The sequence below is a fragment of the Molothrus ater genome, chromosome 6 (genome assembly GCF_012460135.2).
Source record: "Molothrus ater isolate BHLD 08-10-18 breed brown headed cowbird chromosome 6, BPBGC_Mater_1.1, whole genome shotgun sequence".
In the NCBI taxonomy this organism is placed as follows: Eukaryota; Metazoa; Chordata; class Aves; order Passeriformes; family Icteridae; genus Molothrus; species Molothrus ater.
In genome coordinates, this window is record NC_050483.2 from 23,839,361 (window position 1) to 23,864,111 (window position 24,751).

Genomic DNA, 24,751 nt, shown 5'->3' on the forward strand with positions numbered 1-24,751 from the left:
ATGACAGTTTCCTGAGATTCTTATTCTGTATTTTGAACATGGAGATAGGAAGGTAGATGTTAACTACTGTAGTGCAGAAAACCCTGTGAGCAAGTGGGACTTAAAAAGTCTGCTGTTCATGCAGCTGAATGTGGAGGGGAGGGATGGGAGGAGTAACTTCTATACAAAAATCTCCTTACTCTTTGGTCACTTCCCATGTCTTCTTGTTTCTTTTTCTGCTGTTCGTTTGTGGCTTCTCTTCCTCTTCCCCACCACCTACTAGTCCTGCTGTAGTCCTTTCCTGCAGCTCTGTTAACGTTTAACAAATTTCCCTCCAGTTCCTATGTTTCTTTTGGCTGTAGCTCAAGGCAAACTCCCCAGATCCAAAACTAATTTAGGGCTCTGAGCAACAGTAGCATTTAAATGTTGGCTTTGTGCCATCAGGCGGGCAGCCTCTTCACTGAGAAGAAATCTAATTCCAGTGTTTATTAGATTAACAGTGGCCTCAGGACTGGACTTCCTTTTAATGTTGTCCTTTTAGGAACTGTAAGGCTAATACAGGAACTTGGGAACCCCCAGGAGAGTCTCAGGACCCTGGCTCTGACCTTTTTTTTTGGAAGCAGGACTTGGATCTGATATAATTTGGGTCAGATGGCATAGGGGAGTAGACTGGTGAGGTAGAGCAGGAGGTGTTGACTTCCCAAGCAGTGTGTGTAAATCCTTCCATGTTTGTGCAATAGTGGCTTTGATTTCCTGCAAGTTTGTTTCAATAAGCTCTCTGGGGTAAGAACCTAGGTATGGAAGGGCACATTGTGCCCTGGTTAAGAGGTGGACTGGGACTGGGTAGGATCTGTTTTAATTTCTCAGTTTGGCCACAAGCTCTTTGGGAAGTCACTTAAGGCTCAGGTTTCCAAGTGTGAAGACTGCCTGTGGTGGGAGGTATGAGTATTTTGTAATATTCAGAGTCAGGTCTGAGTCTCTTAGGCCAGCTGTGTAATGAGAGTTAACTGTCTAATTTTCTACTGATTTTAATTGCCTTAGGCACCCAAATACTCACAGTTCTGTGCTGTTTAGCTTCCATTTTTTTGCTCCTGTATTGAAGATAATACTTCTCAGCTTTTTAAGAGGTGTTAAAATTGTTCATTAGTAGAAAAAGGCAACTTGACACTGTAATAGTAGAGACCACCCACATACCTAGAAAGATGTGGTTCCATGACTGGACCATTTTGCTTTCTGTGTGTCTTCCTCTGCCTGCCTCAGTGCTGTTGCTGTTATTTAATTGAAAGTGAAACTGAATGTGAACAGTATGAAATCCCTTACTGGCTGTAAGGGATTCTCTGGTGCTTTTCGCTATTGTGGTTAATTTTTCTGGGGTGTGAATATAAATGAACTGTGGAACTTGGGGGTTTGTAGAGGCAGCACCTGAGACTTCCAGTTTAAGCAGAGGAAGAGTTTGATGACCATGTTCTAAGTGTTGCAAAGCAGTCTGAAGTCCCCTCTGGTGCTGTGGGAGGGGTAGGTCGGTGCTTCATGGGCTGCCCTGAAAGCAAACAAATGTGGGTGGGCTAAATAGGGGGTGATGTACAGTATAGCTGCCCTGCAGTAACCCCAACACTGACATTCTTGTTCTTCCTGTTGGCAATTCTGTTAGAAAGAACTTATCCCACCTAAGCTCCTAAAGCATATTTGCATTAAACTTGTGGTTTTGAGTGCATGTCTCTGTGTATATATGTGTGTGCATATATATATTTAAAAATATTGCTGGTAAAGGTTTCTTTTTTACTTTAAAGATAATCCAGTTCTCTGGTAGGCTGCACAGTTGCTGTGATGTCTGTGGTTGTGTGGTACCTCTCTCTTTGCCAGACCCAGCTGTGTTCTTCCAGCTCAATCTGGCCTGTTAATAATTGCCCCTTTGCCCCTCATCCTCTGAGGAGAACATAATATCATGTGTGGAGTTATTTTTTAGAAAACAACATACAGAAGAACTCTCTTTGTCCCAAGATAGCTGCATTTATCTTGTGGTTTGTGCTTTTGAAGTCCTCCTGCCCGTGGGATTGCAAAAACAAGCTCCTGCCTCCTTATTGCCACAAAACCACATTGTGTATCTTATCCCTTCCCTGGAGGACTCGTCTGCTAGGCTGGGCTCTTGTGGTTGGCTTCCCAGTCTCTCGTGTGGCAGAGCTGGAAAGCTACAAAGCTCAGATGCTCCACTGCTAACATGAGGGCCTCTTTATAGAATACCAAAATAAACTCCTTAACATGATCTCTCCATAAGAAAACAGTCTCTATCTTGTCCAGGAACCTGGTCTTTTTTGTATCATGCCATAATGATGGGAAGAATCTGACTGCAGCCTGCAAAAGCCAAAATGGGTTTTTTTTTGAGCCAGTTGATCTCGTTGCACTATGTGCCTGGACAACTGCAGTCTTGCTAGAACCTAAAGTTCCTTGAAAAGGAAAACTTTTCAATGCTTTCACTTTTACTTTCTGAAAAGAACTGTATGGCTATGAGTATTGATAGGTGTGTTCTGGGACTGAACAGAAGTCTTGAAAAGGTTAAACAAATAAATGAGTTTTCTGGGTTTTGGAGAGAAGTTCTGGAGGGTAGAATGTCCTTACAGCTTGTCCAGTGCCTGGAGCATCTGAAAGATGAAAGAAGCTGGCTGATAATTTCCTGTGGGACTAACTTACTTAGAGTAGTTCAGAGAGCCAATGCCAGAAACCTTGAAGACAGGATAAAAATGGCTTTGAAATTGTGTTGAGCAAGGTTATGGGTAATTTGTAAATCGAGAGAGCACTGGAGAAGCACTGATGCAGTAATTAACAAAGATCATGAGTGGTGTGGCAGAAGAAGCTAAAAGCTCAAGCCACTTTTAAATCAAAGGGAAAAGGATTTTCCTGTAGACCTTGTGGTAAGGAAGTGGCTGGATTCTGAATTTTCCAAAGCATTTATCCTTGCAACCCAGATTGAAAAATGCCACTTGTAGTTTTTCTTGGATCCCTGAAGCCTCTGAGCATAACTTCTCAAACAAAGATGGCAGTGGTGCTTCCTCCTCTTAGCTGCCATCTTTTGACCACTCCATTTTCCTTTGGCCCGCCTCAAGACACCTTAGCTGCTCATGACACTGCAGGTAAATCAGTGCAGTTTACAGCCAGTAGATTAAAACAAATTGACGTTAATTTCAGTTTTTGTTAATGCTATGACCTGTAACTGGTTCCTTAAATAGCCTTTGTCATGGTTGGAAGCTGTTATTGTTCAACATTATGTGCAGACAGGAAGATATATGGATCTCCTGTATGAAACTGAAAACTGAGTGAGGATTTTTTTTTTGCTTGTTTTTAGCTCAATTCATATTTAGTTAGTGGTGAGATGACACCTGTGTCTTTCTCAGCTGTGAAGCAAGGAATTCAGTGAAATCTCAAGGATGCCTGCAGCTTGGAAGAGGAATGGGGGCAGAAGCAGAATAGATGTTGGACAAGCACTGATTGTTTGTTACACTAAAAGTTAATATTTGAGTTACTTAAAATAAGAGCAATTAAGTAGAAGAGGGAGGAATGCATGTATTCAAATTAAATCTTTATTTTCTCATATTGTAGTTATGAGTGACAGATGCCAAGCTGGTTTTCATTAGGTCTTGTAGGTTGCTTGCATTCTTCTCCATTTAGTGAAGGGGAAGGATTGCAAAGCTCCAGAATTTCTGCAATAGCTCTGAGATTCTGATTCTTTGAGATTGTTTCCCAGAAGTGACAGAGCTTATCCTTACTGTGACTATAATTAACCTTTGATGCTTCTGTGGCTGAGATAATGTAAGGATCACTTTAGGATAATTATTTCAAGGATGAGAGAAATCTGTCTATGAAGTAATGGAAAAGTTAAAGGAAAGCTCACAGAACTTAAAATGCCAATGTTTTCTACCCCATAACTGGGAAAACAAAGTCCAGTGTTTTACTTCCATGAATTTTGATATAGCAGAACACTTTCTGGCTGTTCAGTGACCTTCATTCATGAGTGCTGTCATGCTAGTGAAACTCATAGGTAACTGTCCTAGGTGAAGTACATCAGAAGTACCTTCTTCCTGTGGATTATCTGCTTAAAACAGCAGGTTGCTTCCCCAGCTGGCTCTTGGCAATTGCTTCTCTAGCTGGCGCTTAGTAATTTTGAAAGTTACCTGGTAACGTTTCTGCTGTTGTGCTATTATTTTCTAAAATTTAGTGTACTGCATGAATCATGATAAATGAACAGTAAATTGTTTGCAACCTTTATGGAACAGGAAAGGGTAGAGGTTGTTAGCGTGTGGGTTAAAAAAAAACAACCCCACTGAAAGAAATGGAAAGTTATGTGTCTCATATTAATGAAGTGACTAATTCTTGAAAAGCATGACGTAGGCTTAAGGTAGTATTTTAAAGTGTTTGTCCAGCATGTGTCTGTATTCTGAAAGGATCTGAGTCCTGTAGCTCTGCCTGTCAGGCCCTTGTGGTCCAGCGAAACATTCCCACAATGTTTTAGGTTGGATGGTGATATCCTTGAGTAATGTTATACAGTAACAACCTTTTGTCGTTCTGTCTATTTCTCAGTGGACAGTGTTTAATTTAATTTTTAATGTGCTTGAGTGGAATGATCCTGCATGACAAGTAACTTAGTGCTGGGCTAAGTCCCTTGAATTCTTTGTTGCAGTTCTCTATTGACATGCAGTTGCACAGGAGCCTGCGGCTATGTAAGAAAATGCTGCTTCATGTTAAAATCAGCAAAACATGTTTCTTGATGGCATCCTTCAGGTATCACTCTGCACTTCTTAATATAAAATGGATGACATGCTCTCTGCCAAAGAGAGAAAAGCTACAGGTAATGAAATGCCAAGACTGAAGGGATGCTTTTAACAGTAACATGAAACAAATTCACAGGGTGGGAAACAATGTTCCTGCTCCTTGGAATCCATGTAGGAAAAATTATTTAGTCCACAGAGAAAATAAAAGTATGTGGGTTGAAGGTTTGTAGGAGGCTCAATCTCTTCCAGTTACGGCCTTGGAGGTAAGAAACAGAATGTCAGAGGTAGCATACTGCAGCTCATGGTTTTCTGAGGTCTTTGCACCTTCATAGATTCTTGGTAAAACAAACAGATGTTCCCACTATCTAATGTTTTTGTACAGACTTAGATAGAATGTGGGAGAACCACCATACTGAATTCTGATCTTTTGAAAGGCTCAAAGACTTTTTTAAAATGGCTATTTCTGTCAACATAGGACATGATGTTTGAAGCAGGCTGATATGGTGCTTGGTTTCTTGGATGTCAGCAGTATTTGACAGATGTGTGTGGAGCTACAGAGCAAAACCAGCATTTTCTAGTCTCCTGCCAGTTCCAAATGTTTGAGGGAACCGTGTAGTTACAGAAAGGACATTTGCCATTTAATGGCTATTAAATATGCAAAATGTATCACTGTATGATCACATTTCAGCCAAAATATCTGGAAATTAGAGTTGAGGTGTTTTACCAGGTCTTTAAAAAGTAGTTCTGGTATTCCCAGGAAGGAGCTGCATAGGATTCTGAAGAGAAGGCTGGGGGAAAAAGTCACAGAATGGGTCAGGTTGGAAGGGACCACAGTAGGTATTGTGGTCCAACCCCCTGCTCATGTAAGATTATCCTAGATCACATGGCACTGGATTGCACCTAGGTAGTTTTTTAATATCTTCTGTGAGGGAGACTCTGTAACCTGTTCCAGTGCTGGTCACCTGCACAACAAAGAAGTTCTTATACTTGAGTGGAACTTCCTGTGCATCAGTTTCTGCCTGTTGCCTCTTGTCCTGTTGCTTGGCATCACTGAGCAGAGCCTGGCTCCATCCTCTGACACCCTCCTTTCAGATACTGATAGACATTGATGAGGTCCCCTCTCAGTCATTTCTTCTCAAAGCTGAATAGGCCAAACTCCCTCAGCCTTTGCTTATAAGAGAAATTCTTCATCTCGGTAATCATCTTCTTAACCCTCCACTGGACCTGCTTCAGGAGCTCCATGTCTCTCTTGTGCTGAGGAGCTGAGAGCTGGAGATAACACAGCAGGTGTGGTCACTCAGATACAGCTTTCTCCTGTCTAGCCTCACCTGTTAAAATTCCTCAGTCCATTTGAAATAGTCGTCATTTACCTGATACTTCATACCCGCTTTTGGACAAGAGCTTAAGGCTGAGATTTTGATGTGTTTAACATGCTTTAGGTGGTTGAAAGGTTCCTGTTTCTATGCTGAGACTTCATGTGTTGTCCACTGTGAGCTACATCCGTGGGTAATTAAAAAGTTGCTCAGGAAACAATGTTTCCTATTCAGAAAAAAAGCCCTTATAGAATTGGTAGTTGTTGCCTTTTGTCTGATTTCAAGAACTAAATAGCAGGGAATAAAAATATACCATGTTGGTTCAGGCTTCAAACAATCTTTTTGGAATCTTGAGGGAACTGTGGGCTGTAACACACTTTTGATAAATGTTTGGTTACTGTGGTTAGAATATGATGCCTAAGTTCCCTGTGCAAGCCTCAGTATGGACCTTAATCTTACACTCCACTTCTGCAGATGGGGAGAAAGTTTCTTCCTCCATGATGTGACATTTATGCATAATTAGCTTAAAGTATTTTTTTTGGCTGCCATATTGTGTCATAGCAGAAACCAATGGCTAGTCTTTTATTATTGCTCCTTGATTTTTCCAGGCATTGCTGCATCCCAGCCTTTTTTATTAATTTGTTCAATCTGTTTCAAATTAATTTTCACCAGATGTACTAGTTTAAAAAGTATTTTTAAAGGTTGAATCTTAATTTCCTGCCCATAATTCCAATCTTCTAAGGTCCCTTCTGTATTATTTCTTTTTCCTCTGCTGTGTTTGGAGTACAATATTTCCTACTTTGGTATCATTTGCAGGCTCCTTTAACTTGATACTTATTCTTTCTTCCAGATCATTAATGAAGTTATTTAATTGGACTGGTTCTAATGCTGATCCCTGTAATACCTACTATGTATCTCTACCCCCTGCAGCTTGACTTGCTGCCATTTCTCATTATCTTTTGTTTATGGTCCTTCAGCTGACTTTTTTGATCTGTGTTTGCTGGTAACCCAGCCAATTTGAATAAGATTTTGAGTAGGATTTTATGGCAATAATAATGCACCTTCTGTTCAAAGCCTCTGTATATGTAGAAACAGATTAAACATTAAGCCTCAGTACATTGTGGCGGCATAATAGTAGTATACCCACTTGTAGAGGGGAAGAAGTCATTTGGTCAAGTTCTGTAGAAGATAGAGAGTTAGGACAAGTATCTAGAGACCTCAGTTATAGTCACATTGATTATTGCAAGGTGTTAATTTATGACTAAAGTTTTGGAAGAAGGAACTGTAACAGTTGTTTCTTGATCATTGAGTCTTTTTATGTTCAAATCAAATGCTTCTTCGGTGTATTTTTTCAATAATTGTTTCTGTAAATGCTTTCCTACTCCCCAGGTGCACGTAGAAGTTTTCAGTGGGATTGTTGGTCTTCAGTTCTGTGGGATGAGAATTGGGATCCAGAGACTCAAGCATGTTTTTAAAGACCTCCTATTTCACTCCTCATGCAGTGTTTCTGAAAATATAGCTTCTGTTGCAGTCTCACTCTAACTCATACACCCATTGCACTAACACTCAGTCAGTTTGCACTTTGTTGTACCCCTTATTTTCTTCAAGTCCTAATTAGCAGATGCCCTGTGGAATTTTTCTATTCTTTGTGCTCACATTATGTGTAACATTTTTGAGGTCTGAGGTGTGTAGTTGTGCAGTTTAATATGGTAACTGAAGGTGATTGTGCTTGATAATGTGCCTCTCCCTTGCACTTTGGGCAGTCACGTGTTTAATTGAGAACAAGCTGGTTCAGCATTGAGGTTATCCCTGCTTTTTCAAATTGAAAGGGGAACTTCTAGGACTAGGAAACTTTCATTCTCACTTGGAGACTGCCAAAGTAAGCACCATATTCCATTACCAAAAAGCTGTAACTTCAGTGTCTTCTCTGATTCATGTGGTTTTGTTGAGGGTTTTGTCCTTTTTTTTCCCCTTAACCTTTCCACTATCACATACCTCCTCAAACAAAACTGTAACAATTCTGTTTAAAGCTTTGAATACTTTTGGATTGCTCCTCCTAATGATGTTAGCTTTAGTCTAGGCAGGCTTCAACAACTCAAAGACCATGTGGGTACCCAATCAGAACTGCTTCAGATGCTTCTGTAATGGAAGTAGAAAAGAAGAGAAAACTATTGGCTTTTATCAGTGCATGATGCCCCTTCTGACATCAGGCTGTTCTGCTGTAATGTTGCCTTTTCTGTGTCTGCCAGCAGAGCTCTGAGTTTAAACAATGGTCAGCAAATCCCTCTTCTAAAGCTGGATTAACTGTACTTTTTCCTTCAGTGGAAACTGCTATTTGGGTAAGAGAGGAATCCAAAATTTTCATTTTCCCTCAAGACAGGCAAGCAAATAAAGCCGAGCTTCTTTGCTGTAGGAATTGAGGGAAGTGCTGGATAAAGAAGGAAAGTGTATAATCTGAACTATGCTCAAGACCATCTGACATCCCCCTCATATGCCCTCATCATGATGTCTATGTGATGGGAATGCAAAAGAGAGCCTGGCCTGGAAGTGCAGAAAGAAGGATAATTGTTATCTGACACAGATCTTCTAGCAATAGGTGGACAAGGTGTTAAGAAGGCTATTAAAGGCTGTGCTACAGAATTCAGTAATTTTAACCCCAAGTAAACAATCAGATGCTCATGAGTTCTGAAAATACAGAAGAAAGAAATTCAGTGCCTCTGTTGAAGCCAGGGCAAAATATTCTGATGCTTATTCCAGATTTGTTCAAAAATGCCTGTGGGGATACCCTTCCATGCTTTCTCTGTGGGAAAAAAAACGTACAGCCTTATAACCATCACTATTAGGACTTCAGTTCTCTCCTTTTACCTTTAAGGCCATTAATCATATTCCATTTCATTTACACAGTCTTGGATTTCTTATTTCCTCTTTGTCACTCTAAGTGTCGAATGTGTCTTGTATTTTCACCCTCGTTCAATATCCACTTATACCTTCTGTCTTCACAACACTTTTCTATGGTAGAGTTAGAATTATAAAATATGGTATTGTCATTTTTTTGGTTGTGTCTCTTGTAATAATGAGGTTTGCAGAAAGATCTTTGCCTTCCATTGAAGGTCTTCTGTAGGCCAGAATTAGATGCCTGTCCATGGAGGGGGAGAAACCCGGATCTGTATGTTACTCAGTGCTGGACCAAGAGAATGATTGTTCTTTCCAGAGGCTTCTGAGTCTGAGCTGAACAGTCTGCAACTGTAAATAATGCCAAATGTGTTTGTAATTCTGGCTTTTCTAAAGCTATTGCTGCTGTTTTCCTTGCAGCATAGAAGCACTTAAGGGATACTTAGCCATGGTTTTACCTGTGCTATCTGATGCTACAGGTACATGAGGAATTGGAGGGTGGTGCAAACAAACTGATGGCTGTGAACTGCCTACTGTTGATTTTAAAAATAGCAGTAAGAGGTTCTGTGTTAGGATCAGAGGGAAAAGATACAATCAACAGGGTAGTGTGGAGTGGGAGTCTTTTTTATGTAGCTGTTTCTTGATACCTGGATAAAAGAAAATTTGGAAAGGCAGCATGGCATTGACCATTGAAGCCATATTCTTTTGCAGTTGTTCATTGAGGAAACTTCATCCATATGTGAATATGATAACTCTGATAGTGCTAGAATGCTACTAGAGACTGACAGGAATGTGTTGATCTCAACAAAAGATGCTTTTTACAGTGAGAACAATCATACTACCTCCCCACTACCTCCCCAGAGACATGACAGAGTCCCCATCACTGGAGGTTCTCAAGATGCAACTGTACAGGGTGCTGGATAGTCTCATCCAGGCTCCATTCTCCACAAAAGGTTGGGCCAGGTGATCTTTTGAGGTACCTTTCAAATTGGGCTGTTGCACGATTCCATGTTGTATCAACAGCCTGTCAAAGGTTGAATTGCTGCAAAATAGTGTTAAGAGCTGCTATGTGACATTATTTTTACTGAAGAGGGAACAGGTTAGAATCTTTCTTTTTGGAATAAAGCATGCCATCAGGACTTAAACAAAACAGTGTTTTCACTCTCCAGTAGAAATCTACTGTTTCTGTCAAAGCAACAACTACAGACCCCAGTTTGGTAATTTTCCTGTTTACCTTAGTTTTCTTTATAATGTCAATATTTTTATCGATCTATGGCAAATAAAGGGTTGCTCTGTAATAGCTCTAAGAGTTGCAAAGCAAAATGAAGCTGTGTATATTATTAGGTTTTGCGTTATGGGGCTATATTGTTTGGCCTGATGAAGAGTTGTTGGGAGGTGAGGAAGCAGAACAACCTACTGTTTAAGCAGCCCTGCCCCTGCTTGCCCCTCCCCCCCCCAAAAAAAAAAAGATAAGCAGAAATAACAGGATGTTAATTGACTTCTGCTTTGCCAACTTTAGACATAAAACTACATAGATCCTAACTGTTGTTTTAAGAAGGGTGAACTGACCCTCCCTTAGGAGACATTTTGTTTATCAGATAAATGTGAAGATGTGGAGGATATTTGGAAGCAGTCTGAAGAAACTGAGCATACCGTGCTAAATTGAAGGTGATGGCAGATGTTAAGTATGAGGCCTGTGTTTAGACTGACTTCCTGTTTTTAAAATCTGGAGGTTGTTTGTATACTTTGCTAGAAAACTGTTTGGTTACTGGATCCTGCTGCTATGCATCAGGAGGGAGCCAAACTGCAGACAGCGAAGATAATTTTTTAGTTGTTTGTACCCATGGGCAAATGAGAGTAGGAAGTTTTTTTGTGGTCACATGAGGGATCAGGAGAGGCCATGAAAATTGAGTGATATCAGCTCAGCATGTGGCAGTATCTCTGTTTAGCTTTTTTGTGTTGTTTTGTGTATATTGCATTGCTAAAATATGTCAGGGTTTTTCCTCCTACATAAGTGAAAATATTTTTGAATACAGAGTTAATAAAATGTCCAAGCCTGCAACGTGATGTAAAATTTCAGGAAAAATATTTGTCATCACTAAGCCCAGAGGTGCCTCTCAGTGTTCCTGCTCCAGAATAATGTGTACAAGTGCAATTAGATAAGTCCCCTTTGATTGTTGTTCCAGTTGCCTGAACAGCAAGCGCTGATTTCCATCCTGTTCCTGGCCCACTGACTAACTGGGATTGAAACGTGACACTGGAGCTTTATGTGTGTGTTTGGTCAGTCTTCTGTCTCAGGCTCCCAGTGTTTAATGAGAGTTTGAAGTAAGGGAGTCGATCTCCTGCTAAGGCTTCTCACACCAAGTGCACCATTTCCGCTTGGAGTTGGAAAAAACACGCTTCTCATCTTTATCCTTCCTGACCCTCTACTGTTACAGATACAGTTACAGGGTAGTGTCACTGGAGCTCTGAGTACTGGGAAATATTCATGAGACACCAAAGGTGAAATACTATCCACAGTGAAATCATTGAGAAAATTGCCTGCTGCCTTCAGGTGCGCCAGCTTTCATTCACCTTGTTCTTTTGGCTGGGAAAGACTCCCATCCAGGATTTGCTTCTGAAACTGTTCATAGGCTGAAATCAGTGTGCTTTCCCAGCAGTCATATGCATTACTTGACAAGTGCAAAATCAGGATAGATCATGATTTATAAATGACTAGAAGGCTAGTTCTCCTAAGGGTCACAAATCACAAACCATTAGATCTGCACTGGTTTTAATTTGAAATTGTTGAGCAAAGTATGCTTACATAATGGCTCTACAGACACCAGCGAGTGCATATGAGGGAGTGTTGGTATCTGGGTCATGGCATGTCCTTCAGCTTCCAACAGTTTCAGTAGCATGGTAAAATCACAGAGCAGAGATGATGGAACATAGCAGCTTTAATGAGGCGAGAAGAACAGATTTAGTATGTGTGTGCTTATATGTAACCTAATATTAGTAACAACTTTGAAGAGCACTGTGTGTTTGACAATACAGCAGATGAAGTTACAGTTTGCAGACTGGGACAGCTGCACTAATTCTTTGGTTGCTGTTGCAGTGCTGTATTGCCATGCTGCTCATGGGGAGGGCCAGAAAAGCTGGTGAAAGGATTGAAGAACAAGTCTTCAGAGGAGGGGCTGAAGGAGCTAGGGTTGTTTAGCCTGGAGAAAAGGAAGCTCAGGGAGACCCTATCACAACTCCTGAAAGAAGGTTGTTGGGAGGTAGGTGTCTTTTCTCCCAGGTACAAGGTGACAGGATGAACAAAAATAGTCTCAAGTTGTGTTAGAGGAGGTTTAGATTGGATATTAGGGAAAATTTCTTCGCCAAAAGGGCTGTCAATAATGGAGGACAGGGTACCCAGGGAATGATAGAGTCTCCATTCCTGGAGGTATTTAAAAGGCATGTGGATGTGGCACTTAGAGAAGCAGTTTAATGGTGGACCTGGCAGTGTTGGGTTCATGGTTGGACTTGGTGACCATAGAGATCTTTTCTAACCTAAATGATAGTGGTCTTGAGTACTCCAGCTGGAAGGGGTATTAGAGTTTAAAGTAGCTGGGATGAGTGTTTTGGGGTGCTTTTGTGGATAATGGTAGAAAATTGCTTTGGAAAAGGTAGTTTAAACAACAGCTACTTTGGTTACAATGTACAACTAGTTCTGTCTTTTTAAAAGGTTGTAGCACCTACAACAGCAGAAGATGGTTTGTTCTGAATTTTCTGCGTTGTCGGTTTGAACAAACCTGTTTGATTTTTGTGGGTGGATGTGGTTCTTCTGAATTTCTGTTAGTTTATTTCTACTAGTCTGAAATGTTGCAAAGATAATAAATTGCTTTTTCTTAGGAATGTCTGTTGCTTTTTTTGCCTTCTGGCTACATTACCCACTTGCTGTTCTTTTAAGCCAGCCCTTGCCCTGGCCATACCTGGTAAGTTCTCCGAAGAGCTGATTGCCCTGGCCTCTTGCATTCCTTATTCACCTCCTGTTCTTTTAGCCTTTGTCCCTCATTAGACCAGATGAGGGCTGCTTTTCTGTTGTATGCAGTAATACCTTGAGATGTATGTTTTGTACTAAACCTTTCAAAGCTAACTTGTAGTGGACGTGAGTGAAAAAATAAAAGGTTTTCACATCCATGACAGACTGAACAGAAATCCCACAACCAATTTGTTGGGTGCAGTTCAGCTTGGAAAATAGTTTGTATTAAGGCCTTGCAACCTGCAGTGTAGCATTTGCAAGCAGGCAGCTGAGGCCAGCAGAAATCTCTTCAGCCAGTTTTGTGCAGTAGAAACATAATGTAATCCTTTTTCAAGGAAGTGCATTCTCTCTGAAGTTAAATCTTTGCTCTACTGGCACAAGTGGATGTCTTATGTCTTCACTGGAGGGAGCACTGCTGTTGAAAGAGTTGCAGAAATATTCCATTAATTTTGCAGATATTCCTTTTCTCAATTAGAATGGAAAATAAGGAAAGTATGAGGCTTGTTTTTTCTTTTTCTTAATGGGCAGAGGTTATGGTTAATCACAGGTACACTAGATGTATGGGTGAGATCAATGAACTCAAAAAGGCTGAAAATAGTTCAGTATGTATGTAATTAATTACCACTTGGGGCAGGTATTTCTCTGTAATTATTTCCTTATGATCTGTTGTTTAATCTAAGAGCTTTAGGTTTGTTTGAAATGCAGAAAGAAGGAACAATGCAAAAAAATCCAACCAGACTACCTTGAGGGAGTTGATGGTTGATAATCATTTGTTTAACAGTGATATTGATTATATAGATTGTCTAGATAATGTCAGACAGAAGTTCAGGCATGACCTTTTCCTTTTGGGGGTGGGGGGTGTTACAGCCTGTTCTTTCTCAAGGCAGAGATTTTCTTAAGAGGAAGTGTGGGTTAATATTCTAAATAGTTGCATTTGCACAGGGGTCAGAGTCAAGAGTTGTGTTAGAGTGTTCTGAAGGTGGGAAAGGAGGGCTGGGAGGTCCTTAGGCTAACTTTAAGGCTGGAAAAAGTATTCTTATCAGGTTATACATTATTGTTTGGACTGCATTTTCTTTTGGTCAGTTTGTAAAGCTTGCTCTTATAAATGTCAGTTTTGCACAGCCTAGTGTAACAGTTTAATGTTTACAGGTAAATAATAAAAGATATTTTTTCCACTGTCACTTGAGTCTGAAATGTCTAAAATAATGACATGCAAAAGGTTTGCATCTAAAAAGCTTAGGGTTTGGAGAAGACCCTTCAAATAGCAAGGATTCTACTTCAGAGAGTTTTTCCTTGTATTGTGGTGTCAGAACTAAGTGAAGAGGAGCAGCAGCAGCACTGTGGTCTAGGAGAGGACTGACTTTGTAAAGTAAAGGGGTGTTCTGATACCTGGCATTCCTTGAATTTTTGTGATTAGTGCTGAGTTATTTTTCAGCTGATTCTCGAGTCTCTTTTTGGCAGATTGCACTTTGCTGTTGCCTTAAAGAGCCCCTTGCCAAGAAACTGTGCATAGTAATTGATCTCCAGTTTCAGCATGTGAGGAGGGTGAATATTTTCCTTTGCAGTCAAGGATGTGTTTGTACACAATAGTGTGTATACACTTTCTGTGTGTACACAGAGAAAAATAGATGTCATTTTGTATTTAATGTTTACTCTAAAATAGATGGGATCTCTTCAAAACATTTTTCTTTCTTTCTTTCTTTCTTTACAGGTGTTACAAGTAGCACTGAGTGCTCCTGTGGGCGTAATCATTTTACCTGTGCTGTCAGTGCTTTTGGTGAATGCACGTGCATCCCTGCTCAGTGGCAATGCGATGGAGACAATGACTGTGGGGACCACAGCGATGAAGATGGCTGCAGTAAGAATACTATCCTTGACTTGTGTTTGGGAAAATTGAGTATCTTTTTCTCAGTGTTTTACAGGCACATCCTACCCCTTGTGTGACAAATGTTTTTGATTGTAGATGATTTGTACTTTTGACTGACTCAGGGTTGAACAAAGTCATTGTCCAATGATATAAAACACAGTGGAAGCCCAACTCTGGCTTTTTTTGCAGCTGGTTTTAGGTGGTGCTTGGACATGAATATGTTAGAGGGCGAAGAGGGACAGAGAACAGTACCTCTCATTTTTCTACCCTTGCAAAAGCACTATCTCTGGGTTAAATTATATGACTTGGCTGTAAATATTAATGGAAAATAAATAGTGTGAAGAGGTGTATTGCGAGTGTCTGCCCTCTTAGGTAACGTTCTAGTTTCTGTCCTTGCTGCCCTGTGAAGGGAGGGAAAGGTAAGCACTGAAATAAACATTCACTGGTCCTGGGATCTGCTGAGAGACATTACCTTGCAGGTACTGTGTATCTGCATAGTGTTGGCATCTGTAGCTGAGCCCAGATAGGTGAGAACTGATGTGAAATGTCATTTTGAGTGGATGTAGCATGATAGAGATGAATAGAGAAAGCCTCTTTCCATGGAGACACAAGTAAGTTCCTTTTTTACCTCGTCTCTTTGGATTCCACAGAGCATGGTAGAATTGAAGAGTAGAAAAAAACGCCTGGTCTCATGAAACTCCTTTCCTAAATGTTGCCCTAGAGCTGAAAATTTAAGGCTCCTGTCAGTGGACAGTAGAGAGAAATTTATCTTCCTCTGCTGGATCTTCTCTCTAACCTTTCCTGGTTTCTGCTGTTGATTACTGTATGGAAAGGAGCTTTCCTAATCTTGTAAGTATTGTCTTAAAGAATCTCTTCTTCCTTAAACGTGGGAGATGTCAACCCAGCTTCATGAAAATTTTCTTCCTTCTGGATTCTTGCTTCTTAAAATTTTGTGAACATTAAGCAACATGGAAGACCTTTAGTCTTGGAGAGGTGAGGCATATCCAATAGCTAAGCTGGTTTTATTGGCTTTTTCCAAAGCACAGAAGAAAATTCCTTTTCTTTTGGGGTTTTTTTTTGCAGGTAGGTGAGGAGATTGGGGGATGGTGGTGGGATTGTTTTAACTTTTTTTTTTTGTGGGCTCAGTAACGATTTAGACAAGAGATACTTCTTGATATAATTTTCCTGGTAATTCAACAACTTCCAGCACCACAAATTTCAAGCTAAGCAGGCATGGTAAGACTTGGGGGTGGGAAAGATAAGATCTTCCATAGGAACAAGCAGGAGGTGCTAACAAGAGTTGCTTCGTACAACATAGGCTTGAATTGTGAATCTCCTTGCCACAAAACATTGATTCTGAAACTTCAAACATTCTCAAACAGCAATATGACAAGTTTATGGATGTATAATCCACCAAGGGCTGTTAAAAATGAATATGCCACCTCTTGTTTGGGAAGTCATTGTATTACAAGTAGACGCAGATTTTGTGTTTTGAGGAAGAACTTTTTTTTCATGCTGCTTTCTTCCACTCTTCTCTTGGTGTATTCTGATGCCTCACATGTCTCTTTCTGTGGCCTCAGAGAGAGGAACTCTCTTGGTCTTGCACAGTAAGATATACTGTATTAAGGAGACACAATATATTAAGGGGATCTGGCCTGTATCTATTTGAATAGAAGCTGTGCAAACTAGGAAACAGTACTGAAGAGTGAGCAATGCTGATATTCTCAGGCACTGGAGGTTGGGAAGAATATGAAATAGAGATAGACTTATAAGAGACAGAATATAAAGTGATGCAGAGAATGTGGGAACTGGGTTTGACTTCCGCCTTTTTTAATTTACAGTTTCTAAGAAGGTTGGCTGTTGCAGTTAAGACAACAGAAAAATTTCTATAAATATGTTGGCAGCAAAAGGAGGGCCGAGCAGAGTCTTCCCCTTAGCTGAGTGTACAGGGTAGCATTGTGTCAGGGAAATAAGGAAAAGGCTGTGTTACTTAATGTCTTCTTTGCCTTAGTCTTTAATGCCAAAAGCAGTTGTCCTCAGGATACCCAGTTCCTTGAGCTGGAACGTAGTGACAGAGAGCTGAGTGAAGCCCTCATAATCCAGAAGGAAATAGTGACATGCTATGCTAATTAGACACCCGTAAGTCTATGAGCCCAGAAGGGATGCACCTAAAAGTAATGAGGACGAAAGAACTTGCCAAACCACTTTCAGTCATTTAGCAGCAGTCCTGGTTAACTGGAGAAGTTCCAGTTGAATGGAGATGAGCAAATGAAGCACCCACCTACAAGAAGAGTTGGAAGGATTGTCCAGGGAACTAAAGGCCTGTCAGCCTAACCTCGGTACCAGAGATGGTTATGGAGCAGATCATCCTAGTGCCATCATACAACATGTGCAGAACAACCAGGGATCAGGCCCAGACAGTATGGTTTTACAAAAGGCAGGTCCTGCTTAACCAACCTGATCTTCTGTGACAACATGACCCATTTAGTGGATGAGGAAAAGGCTGGGGTCGATGGGCTGAGACCAGTTGTGCGAGGTTCAACGAGGTGAAGTGTCAGATCCTGCCCATGGATCACAACAACCCCAGGCAGCACTGCAGGCTGGAAAACTGTGCAGCAGAAAAGGATTTGGGGGTGCTGGTCATACAGCTGAACATGATCCAGTGTGTGTGTGTCCAGGTTGCCAAGAAGGCCAATGGCATCCTGGCCTGTATCAGCAATAGTGTGTCCAGCAGGACCAGTGATTGTCCCCCTCTACTTGGCACTGGTGAGGCCACACCTGAAGTGCTGTGTCTGGTTTTGGGCCCCTCTCTACAAGAAGGACACGGAGGTGCTGACGTGTGTCCAGAGAAGCACAATTGGGCTGATGAAGGGTCTAGAAAACATGTATTGGGAGAAGCAGCTGAGGGAGCTGGGGTTTAGCCTGGAGAAAAGGAGGCTAGGGAGACCTCATTGCCATCTACAACTACTTGAGAGGAGGCTGTAATGAGGTGGGGGTCAGTCTCTCTTCTACCATGTTTCAAGTGAAAGGATGAGAGCGAATGGCCCTAAGTTGCACCAGGCAAGATTGGACATTAGAAAATGACTTTTCACTGAAAGAGTGGTCAGACATTGGAATAGGTTGCCCAGGGAGGTGGTGGAGTCATGGTCTCCGGAAGTGTCTAAGAGGTGTCTGCACGTGGCACTTGAGAGTGTGGCTTGGGGCTGGTATAGGTTGACTGTTGGACTAGATGGTCCTGAAGGTCTTTTCCAACCTTGATGAATCTGTGATCTTAATCAGAATATAACTTGCTCCATTTATACAGAGTAGTAAAGTGATTCAAAGGGGAAGGACTAGAATAGGAGCTGTCATTTTAAATATTGCATCCTGGTAGAATAGATACAAAGAGAACTTTTTCAGCTGACAGCCAGCAGTACTTGAAGTGCAATTTAGAGGAAAGAAGAAAGCAGAAATAAAAGTTAACATTTCTGTAGCATCCTTTGCTCTATTTTTTAAGTGCATGACTTCAGCACGCACATTCAAGGTTGCAGTGGAGGAGCCTGAGGAACACTTCCTCCTTTAAGCCTGTTATATCTTGCTCTGAGTGGCTGCTCATTATGAATCCAAGTATGATACTATTCTTAGCTTGTAAGAACTAGATCAGCTCTACAGAGTAGGCTTGTGGTAACTGTCTGTGCTGTTTTGTGTCTGGCTTAGTTATTATAGCACCAAACCTTTTTGCCAGAACAGGTTGCTTGCTAAAGCCCTCTCTTCTGCTTGGCTTACAGGAGCCTTTTGAAGGTGTACTCATTTGTGGGGTTAACCTTCCATTTTCTCTGCTTGCTGACTGTGCCAAGCATAAACAGGGCAGCAGGGAGTGCAAGAGCAGGGGTGGGGCTTGAGCCCCTTGGAACAGCAACTTGAACTTTAAATTGATTTAAGCTTCTCACAAATCAGCAGTGATGCACACAGTACATGAAAACAGTTGGTTCACTAATTTTTCTTTCCTTCCCTGGCTTTTTGTCTGTGACATGCATAAAGTTTCCTGGCTGGAATGAAATTTTGAGTTTCTCTGTTTTGAACTTGATTTATCATTTTATTTATTGACTGAAATGATTAAATTTCTTTTAATACAAATACTGAGCTAAAGATTTGGGTTGTTCTGAAGTTATCCAGCAAGCCTCAGATATACTAAAGGCCTACTTTAAAAATTCCTCAAAAAACTGGGGCTAATCTTTGTGATGGAGTGGGCCCAGTTGTTTTTTTCTGACTTACGAACTGCAATTTGCAACCACTTTATATGGAGTCTTCTGAGATGCTAAAGCTATTTAGATTCTTTTCCAGAAATTGCATGGATGTGCAGCTCTGAGTTTTACAGGCTGGAATTATATCAAGTAGATGTCTCTGATTGAATGAGTGAACAGATGTGTTTGCAAGGAGTCTCACCTTTCCACTGATCTGCTGCAAACTAGTTTTAGAGTTACAGGATTTTCTTTTTTTCTCCTGTGAATGTCCAAACTTTCCAGAGAAATAAATCTGCAACCATACCTTTTTAAAGTGTACTTTTCTTCAGTGTATCATATGCTCATATGTATACTCTAACCCAATTCAATGAGAAGAATGAGTTCTGTCTCCTTCCTTGGGAAGAGGAGAGGAAAATGGGAAGACATTGGACTACTGGACTCCTAATAAAGCAAGAGACTGAAACAGGCTGGGGGTTAAGGTGAAAATTACTTTAGCAAGTCAAGATTCAGTCTTGCATCTGTGTCTCTACAGTACTGCATATATCCTTGAGTAGTTGATTGGAGTTTGTTAAATTCTATATTAATGCAATTTTCTAGCCTTGAATTGGTAATCTGTAATTTTGGTTAGAGAATAACAGCTTGAAATGCAGTGTGTGGTATAAAAAAAAAAAAGAAAGCAAGATACTTGGTAGTGAGTGGAGTTACAACTGTGAAAAACAGGAGCAGACATGGGAAACCCTCCTTTTGAGAGATATTTTCAGTTTTGAGATAAATTCTTAAAATATGGTATGTTTTACTTTGTTTGGATTTTTAATATTGTGTTGCACACTGTAAAACACATCACCACTTCTTGAGTTGATTCCACTAAATTTTTCCTCAACTGTCACTGTTTCTGCTTATCCCAGACACTTTACATTTGTATCAGTGTCCTTAGAGCATCTGCCTCTCCATAGGTATTTTCCATTAGTTTTGGGAGAGCCCTGCCTCTGCTTACCTATCTCAGAAATTGTTCTCCTTGCAAATTTGAAGCCGTGCTGTGATGGAAGCCAATTATTCCGTGACATGTTTGCTTCCTGCTCTGGATCATGTTTACAAGCCAGAGTGCTGTAGTAATAATAGCAATAAGCAACCTGCCAGCTGTCATGCCTGCTCCATAGACTTTGTCTGCTGTCAGCTCTCTGGCTGGCTGACAGTGTCTGGCTTGGAAGCTCTTGCTGCACATGCACAGGGTAGTTCAGCTTCCTTCCTGCCTTGTGCCAGCAGAGACTGCTTTGGCCTGTCCCTAACGAAAGCCGCATGCAAGAAGAGGAATGGTTTTCATTCTGTCCTCCTGCACGCCCTTTGAAGTCCTCATGGTGTGAATGAGTCTTACTTCCTGTGGCAGGGGTGAAAGGACAACTGAGTAAACTTGGCCTGAGGACTGATACATAGTTCTGTTTCTCATAAGATACACCAAATGTCCCCATAACCATCCTCCCAGAAGAGCTTTCTTGCTCTGAATTTTGGATCTGTATCATACATAATTGACTTGTAAATGTGGTACTTTTTGGGAGGCAGACTTGTTTGCTTACCTCCCTGCACTGTTGTACAAAACTTCTTCATTTGAAGGGACTGAAGAAAAATTTATTTCTTTTACCTTAAAGCTTACTGAAATTGATCTGTTGTTCCCATCTCAAGGAGAAATTGATACAGTTGCTGTTGAGCTACATCTCATTCAAGCCCAGTAGCGGGTCTTTTCCTTGCCAGGCAGGACTGTCACTATAACCTGCTCATCAACCCCACCAAAAAAAAAAAAAATTAAGGTGAGGTTAGGATAAAAAATCTCACAGGTCTTTTATTAAAATTAACAGAAACTTTGAAAGAGTGATTTTCCTTCTGCCATTCACTTAATCAGGAGCTCAGATGCAAAGGCTCAGGTGAAGCTTCACTTCTAAACCTCAAGTTTTAAAATCTAGGAACTCTTGTTAAGAGTTCAGTATTCTCTTGAAAACACACCAGTTCTGTATCTGAAACTTTGTCATGTTATTGGGCCTGGAGTATGTATGTTTCCTTTAAAAGGCACCAGAATTAATGAAATGCCCCCTCAGGCAGAGTGCTTGTGATCAAAGGGCTGTGAAAGATTGGATGCTGATAGTATTTTCTTTTTTTTTCTTTTTTTTTTCTTTTTTTTTTTCTTTTGACCTGCAACATCCTTAAATACAGTTCAGCAGTGCAATAACATTTTATGTTATTCTGGAACTAGATTTTCTAAAATGTTTGTTAGTAAAATGCAATGTCTCCTTTTTCTTCCTGAGAGTGGAATAATCTCCTTTATTTTTGTCCTGGACTTTTTGCCTGCTGTGCTGCAGATCTCAGCAACAGATCTGTTCGTGGGTATGTGTGTGTTTATACATATGCACGAGTATGAACATAGCTGGGGGTCAGGCTGCACTTGTATAATGTAGGTAGCATGTTTTTTTTTTTTTTTTAGTTGTATTTATGTTTAAAATTGACTTCTCATTCTTCACATGAATGAGCGTTTGTCTAATTAAGCAGCCAGTATTGTTCAAGCCTCTCTGTGTTCCACAGCTCTGAACACCAGTTGCTTGCTGTCCTTGGGTACAAAGCAACCTGCTCACCACAGGCAACAGGGATAAAGTGTTCAAAGGACAGTGGGACGTGATTCAGTCTGTGTTTCACCTTATAAACTTCTCTTTTCCCCCGCCCTCCCCCTTCTCCTTCTGCTTGGCAATAAAAGAGTGTCCTGTGTAATAGGAGTTGGGAGAGGGGGAGGAATAGCAGGCTTACGATAGACCTAACTTTGCTGAAACATTGGATGATGTCCAGTGTGACCATGCAGAGGGATGAGCTCAGGGAAATGGTTGGAAGTTCAAAGACCTTTTTGTATTGCTCACTGTCAGTTGACAGATGTGCTCTCTTTAGCTGTTGCTGCCCTGCCTAGTTCTTCCCACTGGCTCCCCTTCCTTGGGTTTGCTCCCCATCCTGCCTCTGGCTCTGCCTGGGGAGGCAAGTTAGTACCTGTCTTTCTGGGCATTTGCCTGCTTTCAACTCCATCCTGGGACTTGCCTTTGCTCATCTCTCTTAGGAAAATATTGTTTCTTTGCATTGATATGGAGAGATCAAGCTGGAATTGAGCAGAGAAGGGGGGGTTGAGGCTTAACTGTGTTTACTGTTGGCATAGCCTAATCCTGCTGTGAGCACTGGTGAAAGCATTTTACTACAATCTATGATTGGTCTCTTATCAGGAGAAGTGATGCCTATGAAGGACTTGTAGCTGTTTCAAAAAGTAATAAATATCCTTCATTTTACAGGTTGGAGAAGGGGGAAAAAGAGGCAGAAATGTCCCAGGGTCATACATCAATATCAAGATAGGATAAGAATATGGGTATTCAGTTTCTAATCTTTTTGATGCTAATCCAGTTTGTCCTCCAGCAAGATGAAGAGGTCTTGTTCCACCTCTGTCAGTGAAAAGAGTTCTTGCTGCTTCATTTGTATTTCATGTACCTACTTTGTGACTATGGCTTTTAAAGTTAGCTATGTGAGTGAAAACAATACACTTACCAGACTGTATAGCTGCTCCATTATGTCAGAACAAGACATAGTGGTGGTTATTTGAATGTCCTAAGTGTGACCTCCTAGCTTTTGAATTTCTTCTTAACTTCAAATTTCCAAACACTTTGGATGTATTTACAACAATATTAAACATTCACTGTGTGATAGTGATATAGCCTTGGCTTTAACTCTATAGAAATAAAACTCATCAAAATATGAAGTGATCAATAGCCAACAGCAGAGCTGATTAGTAACAACCCTAGAGCAAAGGGCTGTGCAGTGGAACTGGAGCCTGATGTCCTTAGAACAAATCGAAGGAAACTGGAATGTTTTTGTGTAAGCAGTGTGCTTTTTAGTGGGAAGAAGGGGTTGGGAGGGCAGAGCTAGGAAGAGGGGGATTAGGAAGATTGCCCCCATGTGAAAGCTGCTCCCAGAATTTCTTGCATTTTCTTTTGAAGCATCTGTTTCTGACCATTATTAAAATCAGGTTACAGGTTTATGTGGATCCCTGCCCTGATCCCATTGGCAGTTCCTCTGCTCTATGAGACATCAGCCCTCATTCATTAGGTTGGGTTTTTTGGTCTCAAGTGGGTTTGTGGTTTTTCTTCCTCTTTTAAAGGAGAGCTCCTGTAGAAGGAGATTTAATTCCACCCTGCCCCCACTCCAGTGTTTTCTAGGCTAGCACACACTTGATCTCTGCTGGGTTAGGGAATTTGGTCCTCCTTTGTATATGGCAGTTTGTGTTTTGCTCTCTTCCCCTGTGCTTGAAGCTTGATTTTTATATCTAGGGCGAGTATGAAATTGGTTGAACTGTTTCCTGTAGGGGTGGAATTTCATTTTATGTCCTTAGCTCATGAAGGGATGCAGCAGTTCGGTGGGATAATGGTATCTGCTCTGAACCAGCGCTAATGGCTTAACCCTCTGGGAGCCTGAAGAATTCTCCCCTGGAGAGTGAGCATGCAAATTCCCTTCCAGGTGGCTCCTGTGCAGTCCTTTGGTGATTAGTCATGCTAAAGCATATGCTGGGAGGATGGTCTTAGTCCTGAAATTGCAGCTGAGGCCGGGGAAGGTTTTTCTCAGTGTGCAGTGTTTGGAAGTTGTTCTTGGGGGAGAGAGGTCTGATCTGTTGGACTGATCATCTGAGTCCAAAAACGTCCTCGTTTTGTTTGGAAGCAGAGTTTGGAAAGTGGAGAGTTTTCTACTTCTACCTGCCCTGAGGAAGAAGACAAAACTCCTTCTTCATTTTGCTGCAGCAAACCACAGAAACTGAAATATAAGGAAGGGGTTCAGTTATTGGAAGATCAGGATGCTGTCAAATCTGTAGAGGGAAAATACAGATTTCTGTGCTTCCCCTTTCAGAGTATTTCTTATCCTTCATACCCCTCTGGGGCCTAGAAGTAGCTGGATATGAGATGGAGAGATATCTGCATGGGGTAGCCTAGACATGATGGGAAGGACCTTTTCCCGAGGGCCAATGCCAAATTCTTTGAATGTTGAGGGCAATTACATCTGTAGTGATGTCCTCATGTATGGAAATGCCTGCCGCACTAAGGAACAACTGAGAAGATTATCTGAATTTGTGGTTAGAAACATGGATGTTAGAGAAAGTCTGAATTTATCTGCCCTAATATATTCTTAGAGGGGGGGGGCTTTTAGGACAGGCCCTTGGTGAAAAATGTTGGAGGACTTGCTATGGAGAGCAGTGAATGATTCAGTATGTATAATCCATGCTTCTTTAACAGGACACTGGCAACAGTCCTGGGCCAAGGGGAAACAGAGGGTTGAGAAAGCTGGAAAAACTGAAAATGCGACTATTTGTTCTCCTTATTAAATCATCCTCCTTTTGTGTGTGGCTGCTGTCTTCACCTTCCTTTTTTACCCACCTCCCTCCCCTCTCACTCCCACCTCCAGGGTAGTGTTGGCAGGAAAGGGAGTAGCAGCATAGCAGAAGAGGGCTGGCCTGCCTGGTGACAGATGGGAGTTGCTGTCGGCAGGCTGGGCTGGGATGAAAGGGTTTCAGGCAGGGTTTCAGGGCCTTTCTCGCCCTCGCCCCGTCACTTCACTGAGCAAATGCTCTTCTTTGGAGAACACACCTGTCAGGAACAGTCTTGTGCAGCCCCTTGCCTACCACAGCTGGCAGCACTTAAAAGCATGAA

General features: G+C 41.3%; 1 protein-coding gene across 1 annotated transcript in view; it reads left to right on the top strand.

Annotated features, from left to right (window-relative positions):
* LRP4 (LDL receptor related protein 4) overlaps positions 1-24,751 on the top strand; it is an 83,421-nt gene that overhangs the window by 26,034 nt on the left and 32,636 nt on the right. Inside the window, 1 exon segment of the mRNA XM_036384113.1 lies at positions 14,665-14,811. Within this exon segment, the coding sequence (XP_036240006.1) occupies positions 14,665-14,811 (147 nt within the window).